Source organism: Carassius auratus, chromosome 15 (genome assembly GCF_003368295.1).
Source record: "Carassius auratus strain Wakin chromosome 15, ASM336829v1, whole genome shotgun sequence".
Classification (NCBI taxonomy): Eukaryota; Metazoa; Chordata; class Actinopteri; order Cypriniformes; family Cyprinidae; genus Carassius; species Carassius auratus.
In genome coordinates this window covers 1731912-1746911 of record NC_039257.1, presented here as the reverse complement: position 1 = coordinate 1746911, position 15000 = coordinate 1731912, and the positions used below count along the sequence as shown (strand labels likewise).

The window sequence follows — 15000 nt, the reverse complement described above, 5'->3', positions numbered from 1 at the left end:
ATATTTATACTTAGCCTTTTACTCTTGTTTTCAATACCAATATATTATAAACATTAAGATGCGTTTACTTGAGAAGCAAAAATTACTTGAGATCTAATAAGGTCTTGTTTTCTGTAAGAAAAGAAAAATTATTCAAATTAAGTTGATGCTTAAAAACAAAACAAAAAAATATTTTGATAATCATTTCTTCTTAACAGTATTGAAAGCAGTTGTGCTGCTTTATATTTGTGGAAATATGAAAATTTTAGGATTTTTATTAATTTATTTGCTTGATTAATTAAAAGTTCAGAAGAATGGCATTTATTTTTTTAAATGCACCGCATTTTTTTTTAAATATATTACTTTATTCAAGAAATCTTGAGTAGTTTTAGTAATTTAAATATAATTCGACTTGATTTAAGTTGATTTAAGTATTCAATTTCATTATTTATGCGTTTAATAAAAAAAAATTGCGTTCAAATATCTAAACATTCTTAATTCACGATACATAAGAAATCATATGTTTTTTTGTATGTCTTTAAAAAAATCTGAAAACAAGACAAAAAACGTGCAAACACATGCACGCACACAAACACGCACATGCACACATGCAAACACACACACACACATATGCATGCACACAAACACACGCACAAACACACACACAAGTGAAAACACACAAACACGTATGTGTGTATGCCTGTTTGTGTGTGTTTGTGTGCATGCATGCATGTGCGTGTGCATGTATGTTTTGGGCACACAAACACACGCAAACACACAAACACACACACACACACGTTCGGCGTCAGGAATGATGAATCTCCATCAGTAAAGTGGTGAGCGAGTTCAGTCCCACCGCTGAACGTTTAAAGGAATTAAATGACAAGTCTGAAACGAGGAGAAGAAAGTAAGGAAAACAAACCGCACTGAATGAAAGAGTACGACATGTAGAAATAGCCAGAATCAAAGACATGCGTGTGTGTCAGAACTGGAGTAAATGTGAGTTCGTAGAGATCAAAACAATACAATATTTCCTCTTATTATGTGACGAGACCAACAGATAAACCACCCACAGGTCATAATGAATGAATTTAACTCCCTTTCTTTCGACTGTGAGCATAAAGTCTGGTCCACATTGTTGTTTATTTGTGCTGTAGACAGGAAGAGATATTCAAGACTGACTTGTTTTGCTGGAGAACTTTTGTTTATTTCTTAAGTGGTTTAATTAAAATGCTGAATGTCTTTCAAAGATTTGATGTGATGGAGCACAACATTTGTCAAATGAAGTGATTAGCTCTTCCTTAAAAGTGTAATATTATCAGTCTGGAGCTTGTAAACATGACTGTGTTTCCTGCTGGGTTTAAATCTCATAAAAAACCACCACAAGTCATAAAGACACACACAAGTTTGGGGTTACTTCTGCTCACTGAGGCTGCATTTGTTTGATCACAAATGCTGTAAAAATAGTGATATATTTTTAGAATTTAAAACCGCTATTTTATATGTGAATAAGTGTTAAAATATAATTTATTTCTGTGATGCTCCGCTGTATTTTCAGCATCATTCCTCCAGTCTTCAGTGTCACATGATCTTCATAAATCATGAAAATATGATGATTTACTGCTCAAGAAACATTTCTGATTATTATCAATGTGGAAAGCATAAAAAAATGTATCTATATCTATCTATCTATCTATCTATCTATATATATATATATATATATATATATATATATATATATATATATATAAAATATATTTTTATTTTTATTTTTTTTACTGTTTTTTTATATAATTTTTTTTAAACATTTTTTATAAAAGTTGATATGATTCTTTAGAATCTTAATGAAAAATCTATAACATACTTTGGTTAAAATTTCTCAATGGTACTATAAAAAAAAACATCCTTTTTAACCCTATCAAAAACAGCTCTGTTCCCAGCAACCCGTTTCGGTGCATGTCCCTTTAAATGCTAATGAGCTCTGCTGACCCCGCCCCTCTCAATGGATTAGTGTTAACAGCTCGCCCAGGGCGGGGCTTAGGTTAAACACCACTGTCAATCAACAGTCATGGGAGGGGCCTTGGTCTATGTGACATCACCCAAAAGGTTGAAAGAGGTTATGATTTTTGGGGATTTATATGATTTTTTTTTTATCATTATGGAGTTGATGTGTACACACCGCCAACACACATTTATATTCAAGTAAAACTGGGATATTTAAGTGATACTGTTTGCCTCTGTCTATGTCCACATCTTTACTGGGAGTTAATGAATTAATGAATTAAGCTGCTATCAGAATGTATTTGTGTGGTTCCATGTACACACTTTCAGTCTTTGTTTATAGTTCTCTGAACACCTGCAAACAGCCTCCAGCACTCATTTCTCTCTTTCTGTGGGTCTTTCTCAATTTCCTGCAGCACTAGAGTTGAGAACAGGCTCCTCAGTGTGTGTGTGTGTGTGTGTGTGTGTGTGTGTGTGTGTGTGTGTGTGTGTGTGTGTGTGTGTGTGTGTGTGTGTGTGTGTGTGTGAGCTGGGTAAAAACAGCTTTCTTCTGGACCGTGTCCAGCACCGCTCCATCAATCTTTAGATGCTTCTATTGGACCAATGGTCTCTCTCTCTCTGTCTCTCTCTCTCTCTCTCTCTCTATCTCTCTCTCTCTCTCTCTCTCTCTCTCTCTCTGGTATCTGGGAGTGAAAGATTTACTCTTCTCTTTTATTCATTCATTCATTCATTCTCTCGTCTCTCACGGGAAGCGTGATGAATAGAGTGAGACGGATCACACACACACACACACACACACACACAGGTCACTCAGGTGTGTGAGATGTAATGAGTGTGTGTTTGTGTGTACGCTTCGTTGTTTATGACTGAAATGCCCTTTAAGGATAATAAAAGCTGATCTACTACATCTAAAAGCAGCCGACAGTTCCATGGGTTAAAGAAATATAATAAATAATGTCTTAATGAAAATGTTCAAAGGTTTGTGAGAAGTTTTAGAGGCAGAGACAGAAATACGGTCCTGTTTACTCATAGCTTAATGTTAGCTAGGATACATTAAATAATATTAACTGATAAAGTTTGTCATTGGTGTGTACTTAACTAATGTTGAACAATGGAGCGTTACTAAATTATCATTAGATCTGTATCAAATCTGAAGTTGCACAGCATGATTGAAAACAAACACGTGTTACTGGATTTGAATGCATTTCAGATTAAACTTCATAGATGTTGTTCTTTCTAAAATACATTTTGACATAATTTAAAAGAAAAAATAAGAAAAATATTATAGATATATTTTATGAAGAAAGTAATGCTGTTTGTAACTATTGGACCATTTTGCTTGGTGACATTATTTAGAATTAAAAATAATGATGATATTAAAAATGTTTGTTTCTATTTGTTCTCATTACCATCAAAAATATTTTTTTATATATGTTTGTCAAAGTAAATTTATCAACAATAGAACAAATGCTATGACAGTTATTTGGACAAAAAAAAAATCATTATCTATCTATTTATTTCTGCATTATAATCAAAATGTTTTTTTTTTGTTCTTAAATCGTTATGCAAATAAAATGGGCCAGAAAAGTATCATTATTTATAACGTAAACACAGATGTGACACAACTCTTTCAATAAGATCTATTGTTAACATTAATGCATCATCTTAAAATAAACTATAAAAGACACATTTATTTTTACTGCATTTATTAATAGTTCACAAAATTACATTGATTTTTTTTTGTAATATTAACAGATACAATTAACTAATATAGGCACCTTCATTTAACTAATAAGACCTTATTGCAAAATGCTTGTAATTTGTGTTCTTTAAATTTTAACTCTTTTTAATCCTTATTGCACAAATAAAGTGAGTCAGCTGCTGGAAAAACACCTTGAATCTCAGGTTTGCTTTCAGGAACAGTGTCCTGTGGACATTAGAGACAGAAGTCTAAGTTTTGTATGTTTGGAGGAAACAGTATTTATTGTAAATGTGTCTATCGCTGCATGTCGAAGTGTCAAATGTAACCAAAGATTTTCCAAAACAGAAACAGTGTCTTTGTTTGGTGAAAACATGCGTTTGATCGCTTCATCTGTCATCAGGTCACAGGGTTTAAAGAGTTAATCGACTAATGTCTTAGAATATCATTTAATACTAACGTTTTAATATCTATTCTTGTGCAATATTATTTATATGTTTGCAGTCTGAACACAAAAGCCTATAAGGATGTAACATTTGATTATTTACAACATTAAACTTGAGAAAGAAACATTTATCAAAATAAATACAATACAGTAGTTGGTATAAAAAAAGTCAAAACATGTTTAGTGTTTAACTAATTAAATTCATTTTGTTGCTACACAATTTTTTTTTAATATTTAACATTTTAATAATTTTAAAATGCAAAACGATAAATATATTATACATTCAACCAATAATCTCATTAGTATTTTATCTCATATTTATTTTGGCACAAAAATGTCTATTGCAATTAACTTTTTATTCATTTTAATATGCAAAACTAATAATAACTGGAATACTAAATCTATTACTTGTATTTATAATAAAGTAAAAAAAAAAATTAATGCATGTTAATTGAATTTAACATTTTCATTTTAATATGCAAAAATATAAATTTATTCAGAATTAATTGAATAAAATGTTTTAATATATAATGGAGCACAAAAATATTATAAAAAAGTGTATTTGTAGTAATAAACCGACATGTTGTACTTGTACAGTGTAATACATTTTTTAATAATTTTAATATGTGTGTTTATTATCTCTGCTTGTTTATACAATACAATTTGTCAAAAACTGTAAAGTAGTGCAGTACACCAGTAACAAACTGTTTTGGAAACTGAAAAATGTAGTTAAATTAGTATCGCTTTACTTGTAGTTAGTTACTCCCTTATTACTTGTTACAGAAATAAAGCTTTTGAGGTTGTTCTTACACGAGCACACACACAGACACACCTGTGTACATGAAAACACACACAGACACACTGTGTCATTACAGCACCTGAGTTCTGAGAAGAGAGGCGTGGACTCAGTGAAAGTCTTCATTTCACAGAATATCTTGATAATCTCAGAGAAACATTCCTGCACAAGCCATTGTGAAACACACACACACACACACACAGTTAATACTCACACAAACCTCTGTAGAAAGAACAGATTTGATTTGTTATGGATTTGCATGGATCTGATGTCAGATTATCATGTGCAGTCACTGTTATAAATATTTTAACTTAACACATTTCTTACAGCTACAAAATCAGCATGATCTAGTTGTTGAGATGTACTTTTTAAACTGATAAGAATTTCAGATGTCAGTGATAAAACAGCACTTTTCAGAGTAGTTTCAGATATTACTGTGTGTGTGTGTGTGTGTGGGTCAGTGAGTGTGTGAGTGTTAGTGTGTGTGACCGAGAGAGTGTGTGTGTGTGTGTGTGTGTGTGTGAGAGAGTGAGTGTGAGAGTGTGTGTGTGTGTGTGTGTGTGTGAGAGAGAGTGAGTGTGTGAGTGTTAGTGTGTGTTAGTGTGAGTGAGTGTGTGATAGTGAGTGAGTGTGTGTGAGTGTGTTAGTGAGCGGGTGTTAGTGAGGTGAGTGTGTGTCTGTGAGAGTGAATGAGTTAGTGTGTTAGTGTGTGTGTGTGTGTGTGTGTGTGTCAGTGAGAGTGAGTCTGTGTGTGAGTGAGTTAGTGTGTTAGTGTGTGTGTGTGTGTGTGTGTCAGTGAGAGTGAGTGTGTGTGTGTGTCAGTGAGAGTGAGTGTGTGTGTGTGTGTGTGTCTGTGAGTACAGTACAGTCTGTTCTACTGTGTTCCGGCAGCTGATTGGCTCTTTTCATCTCATAGCTCCGCCCAGCAATGTTCTTCACCACATAAGTCATATTAGTATTTTTTAAACATTTTTCTGATGCACATGAAAGCAAATATTATGTTTTTGTTTTTTTTTTAAATGTAAAGTTTTGATTTACATTTTTCTGAAAATGAAAAGTAATTTGAATGATTTGATTTGAGTTGTAATGGACATCTCTAACAAGTCTTTGAATGATTTGCATGTTTTTGAGCAAATATTATGTAATTTTATGTTATAAAATTAGCTTTAAACTTTTAAATTTAAAGTTTAGAAACTAAATACTGCAAATATTATGTATAATGTCTATACTATAACTATATTTATTTTGCATATGTATATTTGTATAAATGTATAAATTAACTTTTGTTTTAACTTTAAACATTTAACATTTTATTTTTCCTCTTAAATTAAATAAAATGTCAGAGTGACCTGAGACTCGATTACGTTCAGAGGCTTTAGAGTTAATGTTGTGTAATTGTTGCTTGTTTTTTTTTTTTTGTATTGTTTTGGTTCAGAGTTTGTTCTTGTTCCTTGAGCTTTTATGTGCTTAGAATTAAGACACAAATATGAAACCAAATCCTGAGCTTTATGCACACACACACACACACACACACACTCACACACACACACACACACACACACAGTCTTATTTGTGTTTCAAGTAAATGGAGAATTATCACATCACGTGTGAAGAAAAACTTAATTCCTGTTAATTCCCTTATGTCAGAAAGTCAAGTGTGTGTGTGTGTGTGTCTGTGAGTGTGTGTGTGTGTGAGAGTGATAGTGTGCGTGTCACTGTGTTTGTGTGTGAGCAATTGTGTGTGTGTGTGTGTGTGTGCTCGTGTCTTGGGTCATACTTCATAATAATATTGTTTCCGTCTTTTTATTCTTTATCAGTGTTTCCTTCAACTTCTTATCTCGTATATTTTCCATTGTTCTGTCGTCTGTTTTTTTGCCCTCTTGTTCTTTTCAAGCCTGCCCTCCTAAATTCAGATTAAGAAAACACCTCTAATAACTTAATCGACAAAAGCTGTGTGTGTGTGTGTGTGTTTTGTGGAGAGGTGTCAGCACATCGTCTCTTCTTTTCTATTTTTTCTCTCTCTTTCTGCAGATGAAATGTTATTTTTTGTAAGTCCATTAGAAATTGGCAGCTGACTCGGCACACAGTTCAAATCAGTTTAATGTGCTTTATTGGCAAAAAACAAACAAACAAACAAAACTTTAAATTGTCAGAAGAGTGCAAAATAAGTTACATCAGTACAACAACAAAAGATCAAATGGAGTAAACAGGTCACAGTAAAATATTTAACCTGCCTTTCACGTCCGGGTCAATTTTGACCCGGAAACAGTATGTAAAGATTTCAGAAACATGTTTAAGTTTTAGCTCGGGAAAGGATATGCATATGGATAAAATACAGACTACAAACTAAAATCATATTGCATCAATTTATTAAGGACACTAAATTTAAATTGCAAAATAAAATTAATCTTGAAAACTTAAAATTCTTCAATGTTATATAATGTCTTATTTTTCAATTCATTTATTGATGGGGTTTATATTTTTATATTTTCAGTTTTAATTTTAGTTTTTATTAATTAGCTTTTCTGCTTTTTATCATTTTTAAAAAAAATCATATACAATTTTTTTTATTTCAATTTAATTTTTTTTATTTATTTCTCATTAGTAATTTTATTGCTTCTGCTTAAGCGAAGTTGAAATTAGACATGTTGTTTTGGCAACTTAAGTTTAAGTTATAGTACATTTAAATTTTAAAATAATTAACATTTATTTTTATTGACTTTGTGACATAAAACGATATTTTTGTTTTAAAGCAGAAAATAAATTATAGTTATAGTTTAGTGTATATTATGTGGAAAAAAATTACTTTGCATGGATGCATTGACTTTAACATTAAAGGAATATTTAATCTGAAAATGCTTTAACATTCTTCAAAATATCTTGCAAATGATGACAGAATTTTTATTTTTAGGTTAACTATTCCTTTAAACGACCAATGCCAGACTTGAATATATGCTATTGCATTTCATTGGATGAGATGTCATGCTTCTCTGTTGTTTCACACACACTTTGTGTACAGTGTTGTCACAGCTGTAATACTCACCCTGAACATGATGTACTGTGCCATTCACTGCAGGAAAACTCACACGCTTTAGGACATACTCCCTCTCTCTCTCTTTGTGTGTGTGTGTGTGTGTGTGTGTGTGTGTTTGGTGGCTCTGAATGGTGTCACAGTGATGTATCTGAGCACATGCAGAAGGAACAGCTTCGGTCGCCCACAGAGCTAGGCCACAAACACACACACTCTATCTCTCTCTCTCTCTCTCTCTCTCTCTCTCTCTCTCTCTCTCTCACACACACACACACACACACACGGATGGATGGATGGATGGATGATGGATGCAGCTGTTGATTTCACAATTCTGACAAGGTCAAAGTTCACGTCGTCCGTCTCTCTCCCAATAATGAGTTTTCCCACGTTTTTTATTTGACCAAAACATATTGCATTATTTTTCTCAAGTTTTAAATTGCTAAATAAAATTAATTAAATGCAACTGAAATGAAATAATAATAATAATAATAAACTTTATTTTCTATAGCGCCTTTAAATGTAGATCTCAAAGTTCTGAACAAAAACAAATAATACACTGTATAAAATAAATACAACAAGCAAAGATATGAAAAGAAATACAAATCAAAACAACAAAGAAAATAGTACAAATACAAATGTTCAATTAAAAGCTACCCTAAAAAATGAGTGTTACGCCGAGATTTAAATAAAGAACAGATTTTATGCATTAATGTTATTTTTATGCATAACTGTTGTTTATATATTATTACAGTTTTAATAATATTTTAATAGGCTTTGTTTATTTTAAGTTTTCATTTAAATTTTTGCTTAATTTTTAGTAATTTTATTGAACGCTTTTTTTTTTCATTTTGTTATGGTTGAAGTTTAACATTTAGAGGTAATTTATTTCAAATTGTCATATTTAAATATATTTATATTATATATATATATATATATAAACATTTCATATTTGTATTTAAATTTTCAGTTTTAGTAATTTTAGTCACTTTAAACTAAATTTTAAAAAATAGACGTTCCTCTGGCAGCTTACTTAAGTTGTTATTATTATTATTATTATTATAAAATTTTCCATTAAAATTTTTGCTTAATTTTTTATTACGTTTTTCATTTTTGGTTTTATGAATTAATTTTAGTGCATTTACACGCACACACACACACACACACACACACATATATATTTAGTACTATTTCGTTTATTTTAGTAATTTGAGTGCTTTGATTTAAACTAAACAATAAAGATATAAAAAAAATAAGATAAAATTTTCAGATAATATTTTTAAATCGTATTTTGATTTAGCTTTCATTTCATCTTTTTCAGTTTTCATTTTAGTTTAGCTTATTTTTTTCTAAATTAAGTCGTTTTGCCATTTCTTTTACATTTAGGTTTAATTTCTTTTTTTTTTTTTTTTTTAGTTAGTAGTTTTAGTGCTTCAATTTAAAAGAAAAACAATTTAAACTCGTTGCTTTGAAAGCTGAATTAAGTTTGTTTTCCATCTAATATTTCAGTTAACAAAAAATATTTTCAATAGGTTTAGATTTAATTTTAGTTAACTTAAACGCAAAGGCCACAAACGATCTACTTTTAGCAGCTTTCTGCAGTTATTGCTAAACATAATAACTTCCAAACAGCTTTTAATTTCATGACGTCCCTGGTTCTTCCTTACCTTTCAAACACTTGTTTCATGTCTGCTTTCTACGAATGAATCTGTTCAGATAATTGAGTAAAAGGCTGTTTTCATATCTTTATTAATGTAAGTCGATGACTCTACAGCGCTGCTGGTGGCGATGTGAGGAACTACACAGCAGCACACGCCGAAGCACATGAGAAAAGAGAGAGCGCTTGTGTTTAAGAGGTTGCTCTGACATCTCTTTCCTGCTTCTGTCGTTCTTCTCCCTGGGTTTGTTCGTTTCTCCCACTCGCTGAAAAATTGAAATTCTTCTCACACCGCAGGATGAATAACCCTACTGTTACTCGGCCAAACATCTCTCTCTCTGCTTCTGCTTTTCTCTCTCTCTCTACATGTGTCCGTCTCTGTTTGTTTCTCTTTTATTTTCTCTTTACACTCTTTTCTTCGTCCCCATGGTTTTTATGTCCCAACATTTTCAGCTTTCAACATGTTCAGCTGTGACCGCTTAAACTGTGTGTGTGTGTGTGTGTGTGTGTGTGTGTGTGTGTGTTCAGTGACCCGTAAGAAGGTCTGTCAGGTTCAGCTGACTCCAGATCAGTGTTTGATGGACTGATGTTGAACGTGTGACTCATTAAGGGCAGATTTGGACTGAATCTCGTAGTTCTCTGAAAGTTTTTGCTACTTATTGACATGTTTGTTTAAAATACAATATTGCCTCTCTCAAAAACACTGAAGAAAGTTAAGAATACTGTCTCATTCTGTTGTTATAGTACATACTACACATTGTGTAAATGATTTTTTAAAGAACTTAATATTAATTTATATTTTACAGTATTTCAGATTATTTCATGGACACATTCATTTAAACCTATTTAACAGTAAAATAGAATTAAAAAAACATGAAATTACATTAGTAAACATACTCTCTTATTTCAAATGTTTTAATTTATATGATTTGTTTTCAGAATTGTATTTCATTACTTTTTTATTTAAGTGTCAATTCATAAACATAATGTATATTTAGGCCTATTTATGCTTATTAAAAATAACATAAATGAACTTTAATAGTCTTATTGTTCAGTACATTAATCTTATTCTGCTAAATATCACATATTAAGATTTTATTATTTTTTTAATAAAGAATTAATTAATATTTTTAGTATATAAAATTTTTAATTATATTAATAATATATATATATATATATATATATATATATATATATATATATATATATATATATATATATATATTATTTAATGAACTTTTTGCATATTGTGTTACCTACTTTTTAACCCTAATATTTTTTTTTATAATTGTAATTAATGTATTCATTTATAAACATTATATATATTTATTCATGCCTATTTAAAAAAAAAAAATGCATTATAAATTATGCATTATATGTATTATATATAATACATTATGCATTATAAAAGAAACATTCAGCAATTAATTCTTGTATTTTTTTTAAGTCATGAATGTATGAATTTAAACGTACATTATATAGATGCATACTGTTTTTACAATAAAATTAAAACAGATTAAGTTCTGTGTTTTGTAGTCTCACTCCTGTTTGTTTCTGTTGTTGTTGTTGTGGTGATTGGGTTATAAATGTTGCCCCCGGTTGCAATTAGTGTCGCTTCAAACACATAGCTGCACACAAATACATCCCATAATCATAGCTTTGCACTTCTCAGGGACTTTGTTGTTGCTGCACGTTTGTTTGGATTTATTTTTGCATCTGTATTTCGGTCCGTGCCGTCCTAAGTCCTGTTTTGAAGGGTTTATTTAGCATCCCTTTTCTTGATGTGGGTCATGTGACCTCACGAACCCTTTACGAATCAACAGAAACACAAACCCTGTGTTTGTTTCTCTCTTCACGAAACGCTGGATTCTAATTAGTAACTAATTATGATCTGGATGCTACACTACTCTTCAGAAGTCATTCAGGACGTATTAAAGTGAGAGTCAAGACATTTATAATGTTACAGTGGATTAAATAAATACATAAATAAAATGCATCAGTTTCCACCAAATAATAATGCACCAATAAATGCAGCCTTGGTGAGTTGAAGAGACTTATTTCTAAAAAATAAAATCGTCGTGATCCTGCTGTGTTTCAGAACCTCTTGAGCAGTTTTAGTTATTATGAGCTGAAGGTTAATAAGCTTTTAGAAACCAGCCACAGTCTTCCAAACACCAGCCTCCACCTTCAGCCGGTTTGAACTGGAATTTTTAGAAGGGCAGGGAATTCTGGGAAAACACTTCCTGTCTCCTGTGTGGAATGCTGACAGAGCAGCACACACACACACACACACACACACACACACACACACACACAGGGTTGGTAAGTTTATCAGGTGCCATTAAAACACCTGTGCTGAAACAAAGAGGTTTGAAGGGAAGTGTGTGTGTGTGTGTGTGTGTGTGTGTGTGTGTGTGTGTGTGTGTGAGAGACAGAGAGGGGAACAAAAAAGCACCGTACTGAAGAAGACTAATATGATAACTGACCTTTGACCTTTAGCCTTTTGGGTGTGTGTGTAAATGTAGAGCTCTAGAGGTCAGTCATCTGAATGAAACCTCTGCGAAAGATGCTGAATCAGCGGAACAAAGTGTACAAGCACATTAACTTTTCATTACGGTATTATTATAGAAACTATTTATTGTTTAAAAATAAATATAAATATTTATATTGCTTATTTATAATATGAATATAATATTTTGTATTATTTTATTAATAAAAATGTCTAATTAATCACTTAAAATAATGTAAATTTAATAAGTAAACATAATTATGTGATGTAATTTAGCATCATTCAAATTAGATTAATAAATGTGTTTTATTAATATTTATTTAAATTTCATATTATTAATATTATATTATTTAAATTGCATTAAATTAATACATTATTTGTATGTAAATCACATATAGGAAATAATTAAAATACATATTTAATCTAATTTAGTTATTTTAAAATAATATTATTTTCATTTTTTTTAATTCATGGCAATATATTTTTACTTAAATGTTTAAAATATTACATATGTATACATATTAAAATTATATAATTAAATATAATTTATAAAAATTATTTATATGCAATTATATATATATATATATATATATATATATATATATATATATATATATATATATATATATATATATATATATATATATATATATATGATTATATAAGGAGGTGTGTGTGAGATCCTGTATTAGTTTATGTTCATTCGGTATTTTAATGTAGTAATCGTGGTCTGTGCATGGGTCTCTCTCTCTCTCTCTCTGTCTGTAGATGTATGGGCGTTACACTCAGGAACTGGGTGTTTACGCTCGAGAACAAGCCGCTCGGATTCGAGAGGATGGTCGTCACCGCAGTCCTCCGGTCAAACTGCTGGAGTACGAGAAGGGACGATGTGTCCGGTGTCGAAGTAAGTCCATCCCAAACATCACTTCTCAGGTAGATCTGAGATTTTACATGCTGTGCCATGTCATCTGTCTTACAGTATCTGAGATGTGTGTCTTTATCTAATGAGAAACCAGCAGCTGGGTGAGATGAGAGAAAGTTTCAGCCAGATTTAATATGAGATATGATCTTTGCAACGTTAGTTCTTGTGTTTATATATTGTATATATATATATAGATAGATTGTTTCGCTCCAGCACCGGCTTAATGGCAGAGTCCCGAGGTGGACGTGGAAGCGCGGCACTTACCTGGTCCAAGTTACAGTGGCCTGTCGCCAAACCCTCACCCTGTGGTCAGGGGTGGCCCTAGAGCAGATCTCCAGGCATGCTGTGGTTTACACGGATGCCTCCACCACCGACGGGCATGCAGTCTCAGGGGTTTGGACGGGCCAGCAGCTGCAGTGGCACATCATTTGCCTAGAGTTGTTAGCAGTGCACCTTGCCTTGAAACGTCTCAAAGGTCTCTTAAGAGGCAAGCATGTGCTTGTCCGAATGGACAACACAGCGACCTTTGCGTACATCAACTGACAAGGTGGTCTGCGCTCCCGTCGCATGTCACAACTCGCCTGCCACCTCCTCCTTTGGAGTCGGAAGGTTCTGAGGTCACTTCATTGAAGTGACGAGCAATGCTCCCGGGAGAATGGCGACTCAATCCCCTGACAGTCCAGCTGATTTGGAGACGGTTTGGAGCCGCTCAGATAGACCTGTTTGCTTCTCCAGAGACCTCTCACTGCCAGTTGTTCTACTCCCAGAAGAGGGAACTCTCGGCACCTACGCAAGTATGCGTTTCCCTCAGTGAGCCTTCTCACACAGACACTGTGCAAAGTCCGGGAGGACAAGGAGCAAGTCTTGCTAGTGGCGCCGTATTGGCCCACTCTGACCTGGTTTCCCAAACTAGCGCTCCTTGCGACAGCCTCTCCTTGGCCAATTTCTACTAGAGGATCTACTGACTCAGAGATGGGGCACCATTTGGCACCCATGCCCAGACCTTTGGAAACTCCATGTCTGGTCCCTGGATGGGACACGGAGGTTCTAGGTGACCTACCCCAAGAGGTAGTGAACACCATCACTTCGGCAAGAGCACCGTCTACGAGACACGCTTACGCCTAGAAGTGGAACCTGTTCAATGAATGGTGTTCTTCTCGCCCAGAAGACCCCCGAAGATGCCCGATTGCGGTCGTGCTTCCTTTTTACAGCAAGGTGTGGAGCGAAGGCTACGTGCCCAAGGTTGCCACTACACCCTTCAAAGACCAAGTGGTGAACCTGCAAGCGCTGCCCCTGGAGGAGACAGACCCAGCCCTGGCTTTGCTCTGTCCCGTCCAAGCATTAAGATGCTACATAGACCGGACGCAAAGCTTCAGGACCTCAGACCAGCTCTTTGTCTGTTACGGAGGCCGGCAGAAGGGGAGTGCCCTCTCTAAGCACAGGATGGCCCACTGGATTGTGGATGTCATAACCCTGGCTTATCAGGCACAGGGTGTGCCCTGCCCATTCAGGTTGTGAGCTCACTCAACTAGAAGTGTTGCATCCTCCTGGGCGCTGGCTCGTGGTGCCTCGCTGACAGATATTTGTAGAGCTGCAGGCTGGATGACCCCTAACACGTTCGCTAGGTTCTATAGTCTTCGTGTAGAGCCGGTATCCTCCTGTGTTCTCACCTCAAACGGGAAGTGGCACTGAGAGGCCCCGGTTAGTGTTGGCTTGCTTAAACTGCTCCAGAGTGTCCGTACTGTAGACCCTATTGAGATCCTCCATCACCCTAAGCAGCTGGACGCGGCAGAACGTTCGGCGCCAGACCTTCATGATGTATCAGTGAGAACCATGGAAGGCCGGGTTCCATATTGAGACCTAAGGGATACTCAGATGTCTATAGTCCCTGGTATATCCTTTAGAGCCCGTTTTCCCACGGCAGACTTCTGCCTTCCCAAGAGGGTTTTAATCACCTCAAATTT

General features: G+C 33.8%; 1 protein-coding gene across 2 annotated transcripts in view; it reads left to right on the top strand.

Annotated features, from left to right (window-relative positions):
• LOC113114690 (chloride channel protein 2-like) overlaps positions 1-15000 on the top strand; it is a 52901-nt gene that overhangs the window by 3755 nt on the left and 34146 nt on the right. For both annotated transcript variants that reach the window (XM_026281611.1, XM_026281610.1), the window contains exon 2: positions 12883-13018. In XM_026281611.1, coding sequence (XP_026137396.1) covers positions 12883-13018 — 136 coding nt within the window. The remainder of the gene's footprint in view (positions 1-12882; positions 13019-15000) is intronic.